This window comes from Hordeum vulgare, chromosome 3H, assembly GCF_904849725.1.
Source record: "Hordeum vulgare subsp. vulgare chromosome 3H, MorexV3_pseudomolecules_assembly, whole genome shotgun sequence".
In the NCBI taxonomy this organism is placed as follows: domain Eukaryota; kingdom Viridiplantae; phylum Streptophyta; class Magnoliopsida; order Poales; family Poaceae; genus Hordeum; species Hordeum vulgare.
In genome coordinates this window covers 1,158,019-1,176,015 of record NC_058520.1, presented here as the reverse complement: position 1 = coordinate 1,176,015, position 17,997 = coordinate 1,158,019, and the positions used below count along the sequence as shown (strand labels likewise).

At 45.6% G+C, this 17,997-nt stretch overlaps 2 protein-coding genes across 2 annotated transcripts; one reads left to right on the top strand and one right to left on the bottom strand.

The window, feature by feature from the left end:
• The first annotated feature begins 7,746 nt into the window (after positions 1-7,746).
• Positions 7,747-9,382, top strand: LOC123442350 (protein RER1B-like). The gene is made up of 3 exons (XM_045118361.1): positions 7,747-8,186; positions 8,728-8,908; positions 9,124-9,382. Exons 1-3 carry the CDS (start codon positions 7,822-7,824, stop codon positions 9,172-9,174), a joined length of 597 nt encoding a protein of 198 aa, XP_044974296.1. The 5' UTR covers positions 7,747-7,821; the 3' UTR covers positions 9,175-9,382.
• A 1,751-nt stretch (positions 9,383-11,133) lies between these two features.
• On the bottom strand, positions 11,134-14,859 carry LOC123442349. Its single transcript, XM_045118360.1, has one exon. It carries the CDS (start codon positions 14,531-14,533, stop codon positions 11,462-11,464), a length of 3,072 nt encoding a protein of 1,023 aa, XP_044974295.1. The 5' UTR covers positions 14,534-14,859; the 3' UTR covers positions 11,134-11,461.
• Positions 14,860-17,997: the final 3,138 nt, after the last annotated feature.

Below are 17,997 nucleotides of genomic sequence, written 5' to 3'. Positions count from 1 at the left end.
TATGGCCAAGACGTGATTAGATATATGTGATGTATGAGATGATCATGTTTTGTAATAGTTATCGTGACTTGCATGTCAATAGTACGGCAACCGGCAGGAGCCATAGGGTTGTCTTTTGTGCCATTTGTTTTACTTTATCGCTATGAGTTAGTAATAGTTGTAGAAGCAATAGTTGGTGCAACAACCACATGATGACACGATGATGGAGATCATGGTGTCATGCCGGTGACGATGGAGATCATGTCGGTGCTTTGGAGATGGAGATCAAAAGCACAAGATGATGATGGCCACATCATGTCACATATGATTTGGATGTGATGTTTATCCTTTTATGCACCTTATTTGGATGTGATGTTTATCCTTTTATGCACCTTATTTGGATTTGGATAAAATGATCCCTCACTAAAATTTCAAGATAAAATTGTGTTCTCCCCAAGTATGCACCATCGCGAAGGTTCATCATTTCGAAGCACCTCGTGATGATCGGGTGTGATAGAATCTATGTTTGCATACAACGGATGTAAGCCAGTTTTACACAGGCAGAATACTTGGGTTAAACTTGACGAGCCTAGCATGTACACACATGGCCTCGCAACAAAGGAGATCCAAAGGTCAAACATGAGTCATATAGTAGATACGATCAATATGAAGATGTTCATCATTGAAACCACCTCATCTCACGTGATGATCAGACTTGGGTTAGTGGATTTGGATCATTTCACACTTATACAAGCTGAGGGATATTGATTTGAGTGGGAGTTCATTAGTAATTTGATTAACTAAACTAATTATCATGAACATAGTCAAAATGTCTTTGCAAATTATTTTGTAGATGAATAGCTTTCATTGTAGCTCCCATGTATTTTGATACATTCATAGAGAAAACTAAGTTGAAAGATGATGGTAGCAATTATGCGTACTAAGTCCGTGATGTGATAATTGTCCTCATTGCTGCACGGGAGGCTTATGTCCTTGGTTCACCACTCGATATGCCACCACCCTCAAGAGTTGTTTGTGGATGTTGTGAACATCTGACAAGCACATTTTGATGACTACTTGATACTTTAGTGCCCCATGCATTATGACTTAGAATTGAGGCTCCAAAGACATTTTGAACATCACGAAGAATATGAGATGTTCCAAGAGCTAAAATTGGAATTACAGGCTCATGCCCGTGTTGATAGGTATGAGACCTCCACAAGTTCTTCGCCTACAAGATGGAGGAGAGTAGCTCAATCGATGAGCATGTGCTCGGAATGTCTGGATGCTACAATCATTTGAATCAAGTGGGAGTTAGTCTTCCAGATAAGATAGTGATTGACAGAGTTCTCCAAGTCACTACCACCAAGCTACTAGAGCTTTTTGATGATATATAACATGCAAGGGATGGAGAAGATGATCCCTGGGCTATTCATTTTGTTTTATGCCGTAGAGGTAGAAATCAAGAAGGGTCATCAAGTGTTGATGGTTAATAAGACCACTAGTTTCGAGTAGGGCAAGGGCAAGAAGGGAAACTTCAAGAATGGCAAGCCAGTTGCTGCTCCAGTGAACAAACCCAAGGTTAGACCCAAACTTGAGACTGAGTGCTTCTCTTGTGAGGGCAACAGTCACTGGAAGCGGAACTGCCCCAAGTACTTGGCAGATGAGATGGCCGACAAGTTAACAAAAGTATATTTGATATACATGTTATCTATGTGCACCTTACTAGTGCTCGTAGTAGCCCTGGGTATTTGATACCAGTTCAGTTGCTCATATTTGTAACTCTAAACAAAAGTTGTGGAATAAATGAGACTAGCTAAGAATGAGGTGACAATGTGCGTTGGAAGTGTCTCAAAGTTGATGTGATCACCATCGGCACGCTCTCTCTTACTTCCGGATTAGCATTAAATCTAAATAAATCTTATTTGGTGCTTATGTTGAGCATGAACATTATATGGATCGTGTTTATTGCAAGACGGTTATTCATTTAAGTCTGAGAACAATGGTTGTTCTGTTTATATGAATAGCATCTACTATGGTCATGCACCCAATGTGAATGGCTTATGGAATATCGATCGTAGTTATACACATCTTCTTAATATTGATGCCAAAAGACACAATGTTAATGATGATAGTACCACATACTTGTGATACTACAGCTTAGATCATATTGGTGTAAAGCGCGTGAACAAACTCCATGCTGATGGATATTTGAACTCACTAGATTTTGAATTATTTGAGACATGCGAACCATGGCTCATGGGAAGATGACAAAGGCTCTATTTTCCGTACGATGGAACGGGTAACTGAGTTATTGTAAATAATACATATTGATCCAACGAGTGTTAAAGCACACGGTGAATATCATTATTTTTTTACCTTCAATGATGATTTGAGTAGATATGGTATATTTACTTGATGAAACACACGTCTGAAGTTTTAAAAAGTTCAAGCTATTTGAGAGTGAAGTTCAGATCATCGTGACAAGAAGATCATCGTCACAAGAAGATAAAAGTCTATGACATAATCGTGGAGGTGAATATCTGATTTACGAGTTTGGTATGCAAGACAATGTGGAAATTGTTTTACAATTCACGCCACGTGGAACTACATAGTGTAATGGTGTGTCCGAACGTCATAACCGTATTCTATTGGAGATGGTGCCTCCTATGATGTCCCTTATCAATTTTCTACTATCGTTTTGGGATTATGCATTAGAGACAACCACATTCACTTTAAATAGGGCGCCATCTAAACCCGTTGAGGCGACACTGTATGAATTATGGTTTGGCAGAAACCTAAGCTACCTTTTCTTAGAGCTTGGGGATGCGACACTTATGTCTTATAAGCTCGAACACAAAGAGGAAAAGTGCATCTTCATAAGATACCCTAAAGCAACAATTGTTTATACCTTCTATCACAGATCTGAAGGCAAGGTCTTTGTTGAGAATGGATCCTTTCCAGATAAGGAGGTTCTCTCTTAAGAAGTGAGCGAGAGGAAGGTAGAACTTGATGAGGATATCAAAACTTCATTTGAATTGGAAAGTAGCGCAGAGCAAAAAGGTGTTCCTGTAATGTGTACATTAATTGAAGCTAATAATGATGATCATGAAACTTCGGATCAGCTTACTAACAAACGTCGTAGATCGACAAGGACACGTCCACGTACTGCCCCGAGTGGTACGGTGATCATGTCTTGGAAGTCATGTTGTTAGACAACAATTAGCCTACGAACTATGAGGAAGCGGTGATGGGCCCGGATTCCAACAAATGGCTAAGATCATGAAATCCGAGATAGGATCCATGTATGAAAACCAAGTATCGACTTTGGTAGACTTGACCAATTACCGACAGGCCATTAAGTACAAATGGATCTTCAAGAAGAAGATAGACGTTGATGGTAATGTCACCATTTATAAAGCTCGACTTCTCGCAAAGAGGTTTCTGACAAATTTAAGGAGTTGACTACGATGAGACTTTCTCACCCATAGCGATGCTAAAGTATGTTGGAATTATGTTAACACTTGCTGCATTTTTTGATTATGAAATCTATTAGATGGATGTCAAAACATCGTTTTCTTAAGGTTTTCTTAGATGAGAACAACATAGATTTTATTAATTAATCTGGTTTGCTTACATATATACATTACATAAGGATAATTAACAATAAAAATTATAATTTACTACTAAATCTAGAATAAGAACATCATGAGTGTGATGACGGCCACGAGAAAAAATGATGCCATCGATCCAGCTGGGAGAAATAGGTCAAGCATGCAACCGGCTAAAAGTGCATATTGAAGCATCTTGAATTTTTTTTGATTAGGCCTCGCATCACATCGTTCTTGAGTTGCATATCATCTATTTGTCAGTCTCAGTGGTCCAATGGAGTAGTCGAGCAACTCGGTTACGTACTTTTGGACGAGAGCAACCCATATCTATGTGAAGCAATATATTCCCTCTGTTTTCTGTGGATCACTATATATATACACACATATTGATGTGAGCGACCCTAGAGGAGTTGAATTGTGCAAATTATCTAAAAATAGATCAAGATGCATTTTTCTCATATATGTGTGTGTGTGTGTGTGTGTGTCTTTCCACGGTTGGCGCACATGTAAAACTCTCGCTCTAGATTTCATTCTGTGTGCGACATATGCTTATCAACAGGGCGTCGACATCCGCAAAGCAGCACAGGGCCGATATCTTCGATGCTGGTGGTGTAGCTACCGGAATGAACGGAAGTCGTGCTGCCGTAGCAGGATGATTCACCGAACAGGTCTGACTGCATTGCCATGGGGAGCTCATGGCGTAGCCAATAGGGTCACACGGGAGCTCGGCCAGGGCGGCAGAGTCCCAAAATTCCGACGCGCTTTGCCGACGTGGGTCCATAACTAAGAGGACCTATAACTATTTAGGGAGGAGAATTGGAAGTGAATGTATCTTGAGAAACAAAGAGGCTACCCAACACTACGGCTTATACATGCCAAACTTAGTGTTCGCGTTCACGAATAACGGACGACAACACTACATAATTTATACGCGGCATCGCATGACATGTGACGCCAACAATATATTTCGACTTGTCAGCTCAGCAGGGCCCACAATTTGGTGGCTTTCCATCATAAATCCACGCAAGCACTAACTGCACAAAGCTAGCGTAGCAATTCATCCGACACCATCGCTATTTGAAAAAATAGTGTTGGTGTCGCGTCAATTTTTGCGCGCCACCAACATAAGTTGTGGCTATCCATTTCTCCACTAGTGTCTTGGTGATGAGAACTATGCAATCCTAGCTGAGGAGTCTAGTGATGCATCTCACAAAGAACAACTTCTTATTTGCATGTGTTGTGTTGATAAAGTTGGAAAGGGGTGTGAGAGGTCTCTTGGAGTTGCTCATGTTGCCAACACAACTTCCTTGTCACTTAAAGGAGCAAATGAATCTTTGCTTGTCGATCATCATTTGACTCTCGCTCAAATCCGTGGGCAAGGATGTGATGGGGCTAGCAACATGAAAAGGGAGATTAAAGGGTTGAAAACAATGATCATGAAAGAGTCGCCCTCTACTTGTTACATTCATTTCTTTGCACATCAACTTTAGTTGGTTCTTATTGTTGTGGCAAAGGGAAGTGAACCATGTAAATGGTTTTTTGACCATATTTCTTACTTGCTCAATATTATTGGAGTTTCTTGCAAGCATCATGACATGCTTCGAGATGTTAGAGCTCAAAAGGTTTTAGAAGCACTTGAAATGGGTGAAATTGAAAGTGAACTAGGTCAAATCAAGGGATGGGATTAGCTAGACCCGGTGATACTCGGTGGGCTTCTCATTTTCTAACCATTTTTGCACATTGTTACCATGTACCCCACAATACTAGAAGTACTTGATACTATTGGAAAAGATCCTTGATACGTCTCCAACGTTTCAATAGTTTATGAAGTATTCATGCCATATTTACCTATATTTACAATACTTTTATATTGTTTTAGTGCACTTTTATATGATTTATTTAGAACTAATCCGGACTGATGTTGTTTTCAGCTGAATTACCATGGTGCTGTTTATGTGCGGAAAATAAAAATTCTCGAAATCACCCAAAACTTTTTTATGATTTTTGTGGAGAAAATAAGAAATACTGGAGAGAAGAACCACCGGAGGGGAGCCACGTGTGGGCCACAAGCCAACAGGGCGCGCCCACCCTGCTTAAGTGTGCCCTGATATCTTATGGGTCCCACGTGGCTCCGGCTGGCGTGATTCCAACGCTGAAAAATCCTATAAATCAAGAAACCCCCGAAAGTTAACCTAGAACTTCCATTACGCCGACGCAACTCTCTGTACCGAAGAAACCTCATATGGAGCCTTTCTAGTAGCCTTCCAGAGAGTGGAAATCATCACAAGTGGCCATCTTCATCATCCCGGCGGTGTCCATGACGTTGAGGGAGTAGTTCACCCTTGGGGCTGAGGGTATGTACCTGTAGCTCTCTCTCTCTCTCTCTCTCTCGCTCTCGCTCTCTCTCTCTCTCTCTCTCCCTCTCTCTCCCTCTCTCGCCCCCTCCCTCTCTCGCTCTCGCTCTCTCTCTCTCGCTCTCTCTCTCTCTCCCTCCCTCTCTCCCTCCCCCCTCCCCCTCCCTCCCCCTCCCCCTCCCCCTCCTCTCCTCTCTCTCTCTCTCTCCCCCTCTCCCTCTCCCTCCCCCTCCCTCTCTCTCCCCCTCCCTCCCTCCCTCCCTCTCGTTTATAAATTTAAGTCAAAATCAGTGTTTGCCAACAACTGTGTACTTAATATAAATATTTGTATTATTTTTATTCTATAATTTGTGATATACCATTGCTGCTTTGATAAAAAATAAAATCCGGTAACATGTGGTTGCTAGGGAGATAATGGTAGAGAAAGCAACATTGTGGGCGCAATAAAAATAGCAAGTTACAATGGCTAGAAGATAGAGAATTAGAGTATGAGGTTAAGACATCAAAGCATGTGGATCATGTCCGCTATAGTACCATTAGAAGAACATAGTTGCAATGTGGCAAGAAGAAGATTGTATCAGTTTCAATATCATTAACCAATAATTACATTGACTTAAACTGAACAACATAGAGGTTCGGAGTAAGACGAGAAGACATCGAAGCATGTGGATCATGTGCGAGATAATATTAGTAGAAAAACATAATTGCAATATGACAAGTGATGAAGCAGGGAATTGAATGGATAATAAGGGTCATGTATAACCCATGAATATTATGTATTTCATAAATACCATAAAAAAGTTGAGACCAAGTATCAAGGAATGAGTTAAAAGAGCATTTGGTCTTACGGTGTCACACGTCCAGATTTGTGAAACCAACTTAGTACAAAATGGGTCCATATATAACAATAAATAGGAAATCTAACCGCGCAAATGCGTGGGTCATCCCGCAAGTTTCATCTTATGTTCTCTATTGTTTATAAACTTTGGAGTGATTGTTTGTCTCATGTTGAGGGATGATCATATGTATACTTGGCCAAACGGTTTGGCATGGCCCGCTGTAAATGGGTTCGGCATGGCACGGCCCAACACGGCCCACTGTAAACGGATCCGACACGTTTACTAATCGGGTCGTGTCGTGACAGCCCATGGGTTGCGCCTCCAGGTCCAGGCACGGGTCGGCATGTTGGCCCGATTAACACGTTGGCCGCATATTTTTAGCCTCATGGGCTTATTTTTAGGCCTATTGGGATGTATATTTTGTGTATATATAAAAATTAAATGGATCGTGTCGTGCCAATCCACATGCCTAGCCTTCAGACCCGATATATATATATATGTTGATGATGATGATGATGATGATGATGATGAGCCAGCGATGGAGCTGGTCGTGCACGGCCAGCGACATGGCCGACACCGTGGGGGCTAGGTTTTAGTGCCCCCACACCGCCGCGGTCACCGGAGCGTGAGCCGTCGTTGGGGGGGGGGGGGGGGAGGGGGAGGTGGTGCAGGCGCGTTCCACCTACTAGGGACCATCGTCCCACCTCTGGACGCCTCCGCCCTACATAGACCTCACTGGTGACGAGAACGACAACGGCGGGCACGGCAGCAACGCGCGGGCGGCGATTATATTTTATTTTTGGTTTTTATGTTAATTATGTTGTAAGCATTGTGGTGGCCGTGATGACTATAATGTTTGATTATGCTATTTATGTTTATAATGTTATTTGATTTGTTGGTATTTATTTGATTTTTACAGTAAAAGATAAATGGGAACGATCGGTCCCAAAGAAAAGAAAAGCAAAGCAAAGCAGAGTCGTCCCGATCCCGATCCCGATCCCGATCCCCCCAAAGCAAGAAGCAGAAGCAGGAGCAGGCATGGACTCCGGCGGCGGCGGCGGCGGGGGCGGGGGCGCTGCTGCGGCGGTGGCCAAGTGGCGGACGGACGGGACGCGGGCCTTCCAGTACTACCTGGACCGTTCGACGCCGCACTCGACGGGCCGGTGGCTGGGCACGCTGGTGGTGGCGGCGGTGTACGCGCTGAGGGTCTTGTCCATCCACGGCTTCTACATCGTCAGCTACGGCCTCGGGATCTACCTCCTCAACCTCCTCATCGGCTTCCTCTCCCCCATGGTCGACCCGGAGCTCGATCCATCCGCCGCCAACGACGGGCCCGCCCTCCCCACCCGCGGCTCCGACGAGTTCAAGCCATTCATCAGGAGGCTGCCCGAGTTCAAGTTCTGGTATGTATCTTCCTCAACCAGATCCAGATCCAGATCCACAACATCCATCCTCCAGATCGCGATCCCGAGGGTAAAAAGAACTACTTTAGGGTAAAAAGAATGAATTGTATTTAGGAACGGAGGGAGTATCTATTTGTTTCTCTATTTGTTGGCTTCCCTATTGCTATTACCATACAAACCAGCTTCATACTTAGTATACACATGATAAGCAGTCACTCACTCATACAAACACCTTGAATGATTCTTTGAGCTCTTCATTCACGCATTGCTGAGTTTACATGTTGTATATGACCTATCTATTTTGATCCCATACAACCATCATTAGCTGCCTGCAATCTTTCTTATCTTACACAGAAAATCACAAACTGCTTTTACTGGCATGCATGCATGCATATTTAGCTACCGATTGCAATCGCCTCTATGTTTGTAATTGTAATCATGCTTCTTCTTATATTTGCCCTGTTTCACATGTCTATGTGTGGCACATTATTACATTATTATTCCTCTATACAACATGTGTCCCATGATATTTGTTTGCCAGGTATGCAATCACAAAGGCTTTTGTTATAGCTTTTGTCATGACATTCTTCTCCGTGTTCGACGTCCCTGTCTTCTGGCCTATACTGCTCTGCTACTGGATTGTACTCTTTGTGCTCACCATGAAGCGCCAGATTCTCCACATGGTCAAGTACAAATACGTGCCCTTCAACATCGGGAAGCAGGTTAGTTGCTCTCTTTTTGTTATCAATTCCTCTTGGTATCATGGGTGTGCATAGCATATCATTCCATCTCGTCCTTTATCCTTTACCGTTTCATTCATCATCATATAGTGTCTGCTCCGGTTGGGTGTGCATAGCATATCATTCCATCTCGTCCTTTATCCTTTACCATTCCATTCATCATTATCATATAATGTCTGCTCCGGTTGGGTTGCCAGAAATACGGCGGGAAGAAGGGTGGCGCGAGCAGCAGCTCGTCGAAAGACTGATCCCCGGCGGCGCACCCCGGTGTGCAAGGGAACAATAGAAGGGCAGGGGGAAGATAGAGTCGACGAGGCTTATTCGATGTGCTACATAGTACCAACAAGTGTAATACTTCATTCATGATATCTAGAGAGAGCTAGGAGGGACATCCGCTGCTTATGTTTCCGACATGGGTTCACGGTTTAATTCCATATATTCATGTTACTTGTGTCACTGTCAGTCATTGTATAGCGTGATCGATTCTCTGCTGTCGGGGCAACCGTCTCGGCTCCGGTTGCTCCTAATGTTGTTGCAGCAGAAATAAGTAGGTGGTGCTGTGAAATCGTAGATCCAACTCTGCTGTTGATAGGTCGCTGCCTGAACAATTCTATGCTTGGTGAAAATATGTGCCCTGAATGTTGCTGGAAAATGTAGCATCTTTGAGTAGATCCATCATACATGATTGTATGAGGCCCAGTTTACTAACCATAATAGTTGACGCGGTAGCTATATCTCGCGTCTTGCTAGCTGGCCTGCCTATGTGCCTTCCTGTGGTTTTTCTTGGAACCTTCTATTCGTTGATTTGCACTGGTTTTGGAAGCTTCCGCTAGGTTTGTTATTAACTTTTTATAGTCCAAATATATGCAAACTTTTTCAAATGTACGTTGGATGTTGAACTTTTTTACAATATTTTTCTTGAGACGCATGAACTGTTTTTATCTAAAATGTCAAATGCATTTTATTGAATGTCAGAATCATTTTTTTGAATGGTATGATCATTTTTGAAACATAAGATGAATGATTTAAAAATATATAAGTAAATTAATATTTGGATATTTAGAATATCTCAAAATTATTAAAAACAAGTAAAAAAAAAATTGATCGTATGGGCACTCGTAGTTGAAGCAAGAGCTATACCTCGCTATTTGATAGACGGTGATGGATCACGCTATATTTGATCTCATAAGTGCTGCTTGGAGCTAGTGGGCTGGATCATGTGCGTTCTTGTTGTTTTTTTATTTTTCGGTAAAAGGCATTTCATTCAATTGATTTGTCAAGGTGATACAATCGCATTGAAAGAATGTCCGGCCTCCACATAACATGATTCACACCGCCAACAAGAGTGAAGCTTTATGTGGTTTTGGTATAGGAGCCGTTTTGAAAGTTTCTATGAAGAGTAGAGCTTTATGCGGTTTTGGAAAGCTTATCGTGATGGGTGAACTCTTAAGACAATACAATACGTCTTTTGAAGAGTGAACTTACTTTGCACTTTTACTTAACTTATTTAATAGTCTTTAGAATTTCACTAAATGGGAGCCGGGCAATAGAATTATCTTATTGCTTGATTCCAAAATAACTGTTTACATCTGTTTATATAATCTCAGTAACTTGAACTCTAAGATAACTAATATAATTTGGACTCTAAGATAGCTAGATAATTTAGGCTAAAGCCCGTAACTAACCTTGCCCGTTGGGCCTCCTCCGTTGGTATGTAGTACCGGTCATAACAGATTCCAACATGAAGCATGTACAGAGGATGTATACTCATTTTGCTTCGTATATAGTCCATATTTGAATCTCTAAATAGACTTTAAGTATTTAGGAACGGAGGAAAGTAATTTGTTTACTTGATGAGCCAATCACCTTCAAAGCTAGCTACTACTCAGGTAGGTTATATGGAAACAACCAGTAGTATTGTGGTTATTTGTTAGTTGCTACTCATCAGCAACAGCAAGCACATTCTCCTCTTATGTAAATCCCCTGGAATGATGAGTGCAATTCATTCATTCATTCATCATGAGGATCATACACACTGGGAATCAATGCTTCTCTTATCTAAGTCCCCTGGAATGGAAAGCATGCTAGCTAACTACACTAGTCACAAGCATCATGAATTCACTAACCTTGATGATGATAATATATATGTACTCCTTCATATATGATGATGATGATGATACGATGCAGACAGAAAAGCAAACAGCAAATAAATGATGATGATGACAAAATAACATTGTCAAGTTCATCCACAGTTTTATGATCCATCATCAACAACTAACTGGTCACTAGTTCATCCACTTCACTTCATCATCAACAGCTCCAATCCAAATAAAGCTAAAGCTAAGGCAACAGCAGCAGCATCGTCTCTAATAATAATCAACAAAAGACATTCATCCAGCATATGCGTCCGTGTGTCCGTGCATGCCTGCCTAGACCCAAACAGAAACAACTTCACTAATAACTAGTAGCTAGCTAGGGAGCAACAAGCCCCATAGATCCATCCATCCATCCCTCACTACGGCAGGAAGGGGGGGCCTACGACGGCGGAGCCGAGCCCGAAGGCCCAGGAGGCGGCTGCGTCTTGTCGAGCTTGGACAGGAGCCGCTGCATCTCAGCAAGGAGGCTCTCCGACACGGGCGCTCCTCCTCCAGCGGCGGCCGGGAACGCCGCTCCGATGTTGAGGGGCAAAGAGCGCCCGTTCTTCAGGGACGAGATCATGTTCTCCACGTTCTTCCTCATGTCAGCACGAGCCAGCGGGGGCTTGGGAGCCGGGGGCACAAGCGTGATGGCCTCCAGGTAGTTGAGCCCCAGGGTGGCCCAGGGAGGCCCGAACTGCCCGAAGATGCCTGGGATCTCCGCCTTGGTGTAGGCCGCCTCCGCCTCCGTGCTCTTCCCAAACACCACGCGGGCCTCGCGGCGCTCTTCCGATATGTCGCACTCCGACTCCACCAGGACGCCGAACCTGCGGAACTCAGAGAGCAGCTCATCCTTGGTCGGGATCATGGTGCCACCCTTGAATTTCACCCGGATCTCTGCTGGGTTTGCAAAGTATGCTGCAGGCTTCTTGTTCCTCCTCTTCTGGCCAGAGGTGGGTGCATCAGGGCAGGGGGTCCCATTGGTAGCACTAGTGCCTTTTGCAGCAGAAGAATGGTTTGCAAAAGTAGCTCCTCCATCAGCAACTGCCTTCTTCTGGCTAGTCTGTTCAACCTTTTGAGCCTCACCTTGAGGCGCCGCGACGACACCTGTTCCAGCAGACACCTCCTCCACTTTCTTGTATGGTTCCGGCAGCATCGCCTGAATCAGAGATGTGTAGGACTCTTGGGCTGCACGCACTTGCACACTTGCGCTGTCTTTGTTTCCAGCTGCAGGCTGGGACGTAGGAAGCAACAAACCACTTGTAGCAGCAGGCACATCTGCCACAGCAGCAACTTGTTCATTCATATCTACCACAGGAATATTAGCTTCCAGGTCCATTGCTTCCGTCTGGACAACTGCGACAGGCACATCTACAACACCAACACATTCCACATTCATGTCTACCTGAAAACCACCAGTTTCAGGCACTGTCACTTGAGCCTGGGCGGCGCTTCCGGCAGGAACATCTCCGCTAAGAATATCCACATTCATACCAGCTTCAGGCATAGTCACTTGAGCCTGGGCACCACTCTTGGCAGGCACATCTCCGCTAAGAGGATCCACGTTCATATCAGTTTCCACGTTCATATCAGTTTCAAGCATAGAAACATCTGCATGGGCACCCTGGGAAGGCACATCTCCGTCAAGAGCATCCACATTCATATCAGTACTTGCTTCCACGGTACCCTCCTCATTCTTTTCCTCAGATGAAGCATTCACTTGTGCATTAACGACTGGACCGCCGTCTCCTGCTTGGTCCTGCTCCTCTCTTGATTTTACACCTCCAGACATTATGGCTGAAATAGGGCTCTTGGACACCAGCAAGTTGTTCTTCTTCTGATCAGCAACCCCAGCTCCCGTGCCTGCTGACTTCACTTGGCTCATGATATCTTCAGCACTAACCTGCCTGATAGGAATAGCGGGAGTGATAACCAAGCCAGGCCCAAGAGTTGCCTTTGGGGAGGTTTTGTCCATCTTCTTCCTCCTGATAACAGAGCCTTTGGTTCCATCCTGCTCCTTCTTCTTTCGGCCCCTCTTCTTCTCAGAAACATTCTCCCCTTTCTTCTTCTCCGCTGGAGAGTCAAGAGCGTCCACGGGAGAGGTCTTCTCCGCCTTGTTCTTCTTGACAGAAGAATCGCCAGTGCCATCCTGGTCCTTCTTCTTTCTGCCACGCTTACCCTTGCCCTGTTTCAAAGCAGCACCTGAATCAGAAACGAGGCCAGCAATAGGGACGTCTGCACCAGCATTCTTGGCCACTGGACAGTGATGTTCCCGGTAGGAGTCATGGTCAGCACCCTCGGCAAACACGGAGCTCCTAAGCAGCCCAAGGAAGTCCTCTGCGGCCTTGGGAAAATGCCTCTTGTGAGAGACGTCCTCCCCGAAGCAGCGCACCAGCAGCAGGACCTCCTGTGCGCCTACATTTTCCGGCGGCGGCGGCGGTGGCACCACCTTGCTGTTCTTCTTGTGATGCTGCTTCTCCTCTGGTGGTGACCCCTTGTTGTTCTTCCTCTCATCCTTGTTAGCAGCGCCGGTGATGGGCGATTTCTTTGGCGAATCGGGGGACTTGTCCTCAAGAGCAAAGATGCCGATGCTGGTGTAGGGCGGCGAGAGATACTTGCTCTTCTTGCGCTCACGCCTCCCCGACCGGGCAGTGCCGCTCTGCTCCTCCTTCTTCTGGGTGCTGGCATTGCCGCTGAGGTTCTCCTCCTCCTCCTCCTCCTCTTCTTCGGATTCGGCTTTGGCGCGCCTCGTTGGCTTGGGCGTCTTGTGTGGCACGGCTTTGTCCTCCTCCTCCTTGTCCATGTGTGGGGGTTTGGTGCGCCTCCTCCTCTGGTTGGGTGTCTTGTTGTGTGGCAGCAGCACCGGGACGGCCTTGTTGTCCTCCTTGTGTTCGTCTTCGGAGGCGGCGCCGTCCTCGGCCAGCATGTCGAGGTCAATCTTGTCAGCAAGCTCGGCTTGGGTGCGGCGCTGGTAGCGGTCGGGGCCCCATCCCTGGGCGAGCGCCCGGACCCAGCTGTTGAGGCGGGCGTGGTCCAGCAGGCCGACGGCGGGGGGGTCGACGGCGGCGCTGGCGAGGGCGGCGAGGAAGTCGCGGGGGTCGAGGTTGGCGACGGTGGTGATGACGACTTTGTTGTCGGGTGATTGGGAGTTGGGGTCGCGCGCGCAGGGGCATGTGAGGGCGTCGCAGAGGATATCGACGGCGGTGGCCCTGGCGTGGGCGACGGCGGCGATGAAGGCGAGGCCGGTGTTGGCGCGGGCGAGGGCGTCGGCGTCGGGGGCGGCGAGGAAGGGCTTGACGGCTGCGGCGGGGCGGTGGTCGTCGGAGTACTCGGCGCCGAGGGAGGAGACGAGGGGGGATTGGGTGGAGGGGGAGTGGAGGCGCGCTGGCCACCAGTGGTGGCGGCCCTTGGTCTTGGCCCAGACCAGCTCCCCGGCGGCTAGGGTTTGGGGCTCGGGATCCTCCGTCCCCATCGCGGCCAGCGGGTGGTGGCTTGCGGATGGATCGATGGGGATGGATGGATGGATCGGATTTGGTTTGGTTTGGTTTGGTTGGGTCGGATTTGGGTTTGGAATGGAAGGAGATTAATGCGGGGCTGGGGAAGATTAATGGGAGGCCAAAAGATTGGAGATTTGATGAGATTGGAGGGGAGGGGAGGGGGGTCCTTCTTCTCCGGGGCCGGGCCGGGCCGGCGGGGTGGTGGCGGCGGCGGCGGCGGCGGGGAGGGGGGGGGCAAAGGTTGGGTCTTGGGGGTATGGTGGGATGGAGCAGAGGCAGTCACGGGTGTATCCCTCCCAGTCCCCACCAAGGGCGGTCACTTCACACTTCACTGCACTTCTTCTCGATCCTTTCCCTCCTGGTGTGGCTGTGGCGCCGAGCACCACGTGGATAGTACTTTCCTCGGATTTTTTCACTGTTTTGATCCTTAAGTTGTAAGTTCATCACATAACGAACTCGGTTCGAAAGTATTTCACGCTTTGACCCTTTTGGAAACGCCACAGTCCGTGGCGTTGCAGCCCTGTTATGAAACGCCAGTCTACTGTACGTTGCGGGCCTCGGGTGCAACGTCAGTCTACTGGACGTTGCGGCCCTTCCCAGAAACGCCAAGGTGGCTGGCGTTGCAGGCCTCATAAGTAACTGCCCCGCGGCCCCTTCGTCTACCTCCACTTCTTTCTTCCTCCTCTTCCACGAAAAAGCTCTCCCTCCTCCTCCAGATCCCCCCTTCGATCTCCCTCCTCCCACAATCGTTTTGTTGGTTCTTTGGGGCAAATCGAAGAGGCCGGTAAGCTCCTCCAATCCCTCCAATTAGTTTTTGCAATGATTTTGTATTTGTGTAGATTTCTTTTGCACTAGGTGTACATATGTTTTGAAGTAAAAAAAAATTTGTGATTGTTAATAGGTGTCTAGGTGTAGTTTTTGGTGGCTATATGTATAACCTAGCTTTTGTTCATATTATCCGCATTAGGTTTATGCCTAGGTTTAGTTCATATTATTCGAAGAGGCCGGTAATAATTTTCTTCTTATTATGTAGGATGTTTCGGCCCGATCAATATCCGGGTCTTGATGACTACTATGAGCAGAAGCATCGTGCGGTGCTAGTTGAAAGAGGAGAGGTAATTATGATTTTGTTGATGATTATTTTTATATACTCAATGATTTGTATATTTTGACAAGTTGAGTCAATTAACAAATTATGTCTTTGTTTGTTTAGGTTCCTCCACTACTTCGTTTGAGGGGGCACAACCCCAATGAAGCTCTTGTATATGACCCTCGTTACGAGCCATATTTTAGAAGAATGGATCTTTTTCAATTTGTGCTCAACTTTAAAGGCACACCGCCATGGTTGAACGCCACTGCCCTAACAGCACTTACGGATCGATGGAGTCCGGAGACGCACTCTTTTCACCTTCCTCTTGGTGAGATGAGCATAACCTTGGAGGATATTGCTATGATCTCCGTGCTTCCTATCGAGGGCAGGGCTCTTACAGGGAAGGTTAGGGGATACTCATTCACTTGCACTTCTACTTTATGCTCAGCAATAGGTGCCACAACATTATACGGGCTCAAATCATCTACTATGGGTTGGTTCAAGTCAACATGAAGAGGAGCATTGACCACCGTACTAGCAAACACTTCGAGTGACTTGTCTATCGGGGATGCAACAGCCTCCTTGTATGTAGCCCAATGCAAATTAGACTTGATAGGCATTGTCTTCATTCGACACTTGTGTGCCGACCCAACATCATATCTTCCTAATAATTCTACTTGGTCACTTGGATCAACCCACTTCAATCTTATCCGAGTTTCTGCCACAACCTCTTCATAAGTAGGACTATCAAGAAATGTCAACACTTCCTCATATTTGTCAACAATAGCAACATTCATGAATGCCTCTTTGTCAACATAATGAATATTCACAATCTTGTCCATCTAAAAAAGGGGACAAACTTACCAATTCTAAGTATAACAAAACAACTAACAAAACAACTAAACATTTGCATCCAAATTAGGCATTAACACAAACCCTAACCCTAAACCTTGTCCATCCAAATTAGGCATAACACAAAACCTAACACTAACCCTAACCCTTGTCCAACCAAACTAGGCATAACCCTAACCAAAACCTAACACTAAATCTACTCAATAATAAGAAACCAACCAATACAATGCAACATAAATAGAACACCTAGTGCAAAAGAAATCTACACAAATACAAAATCATTGCAAAAACTAATTGGAGGAATTGGAGGAGCTTACCGGCCTCTTCGATTTGCCCCAAAGAACCTACTAAAAGGTTGAGGGAGGAGGGAGATCGAAGGGGGGGGATGGTGAGGAGGAGGGAGAGCTTTTTTGGGCTAACAAGAACAAGAGGAGAGGAGTGTTGGAATTATGCCCTAGAGGCAATAATAAATATAGTTATTATTATAATTCCTGTATCAAGATAATCGTTTATTATCCATGCTATAATTGTATTGAATGAAGACTCATTTACATGTGTGGATACATAGACAAAACACCGTCCCTAGCAAGCCTCTAGTTGGCTAGCCAGTTGATCAAAGATAGTCGGTGTCTTCTGATTATGAACAAAGTGTTGTTGCTTGATAACTGCATCACGTCATTAGGAAAATCACGTGATGGACTAGACCCAAACTAATAGACGTAGCATGTTGATCGTGTCATTTTGTTGCTACTGTTTTCTGCGTGTCAAGTATTTATTCCTATGACCATGAGATCATATAACTCACTGACACCGGAGGAATGCTTTGTGTGTATCAAACGTCGCAACGTAACTGGGTGACTATAAAGATGCTCTACAGGTATCTCCGAAGGTGTTAGTTGAGTTAGTATGGATCAAGACTGGGATTTGTCACTCCGTGTGACGGAGAGGTATCTCGGGGCCCACTCGGTAATATAACATCACACACAAGCCTTGCAAGCAATGTGACTTAGTGTAAGTTGCGGGATCTTGTATTACGGAACGAGTAAAGAGACTTGCCGGTAAACGAGATTGAAATAGGTATGCGGATACTGACGATCGAATCTCGTGCAAGTAACATACCGAAGGACAAAGGGAATGACATACGGGATTATATGAATCCTTGGCACTAAGGTTCAAACGATAAGATCTTCGTAGAATATGTAGGATCCAATATGGGCATCCAGGTCCCGCTATTGGATATTGACTGAGAAGTCTCTTGGGTCATGTCTACATAGTTCTCGAACCCGCAGGGTCTGCACACTTAAGGTTCGACGTTGTTTTATGCGTATTTGAGTTATATGGTTGGTTACCGAATGTTGTTCGGAGTCCCGGATGAGATCACGGACGTCACGAGGGTTCCGGAATAGTTCGGAAACGAAGATTGATATATAGGATGACCTCATTTAATTACCGGAAGGTTTTCGGAGTTACCGGGAATGTACCGGGAATGACGAATGG

Excerpts from the sequence above, each read along its gene's own strand:
- LOC123442350 (XM_045118361.1), top strand. The coding sequence starts at position 7,822 with ATGGACTCCGGCGGCGGCGGCGGCGGGGGCGGGGGCGCTGCTGCGGCG. Across the intron at positions 8,187-8,727 it reads CTGCCCGAGTTCAAGTTCTG|GTATGCAATCACAAAGGCTT; the intron begins GTATGTATCTTC and ends TTTGTTTGCCAG. Across the intron at positions 8,909-9,123 it reads CCTTCAACATCGGGAAGCAG|AAATACGGCGGGAAGAAGGG; the intron begins GTTAGTTGCTCT and ends TTGGGTTGCCAG.
- LOC123442349 (XM_045118360.1), bottom strand. The coding sequence starts at position 14,533 with ATGGGGACGGAGGATCCCGAGCCCCAAACCCTAGCCGCCGGGGAGCTG.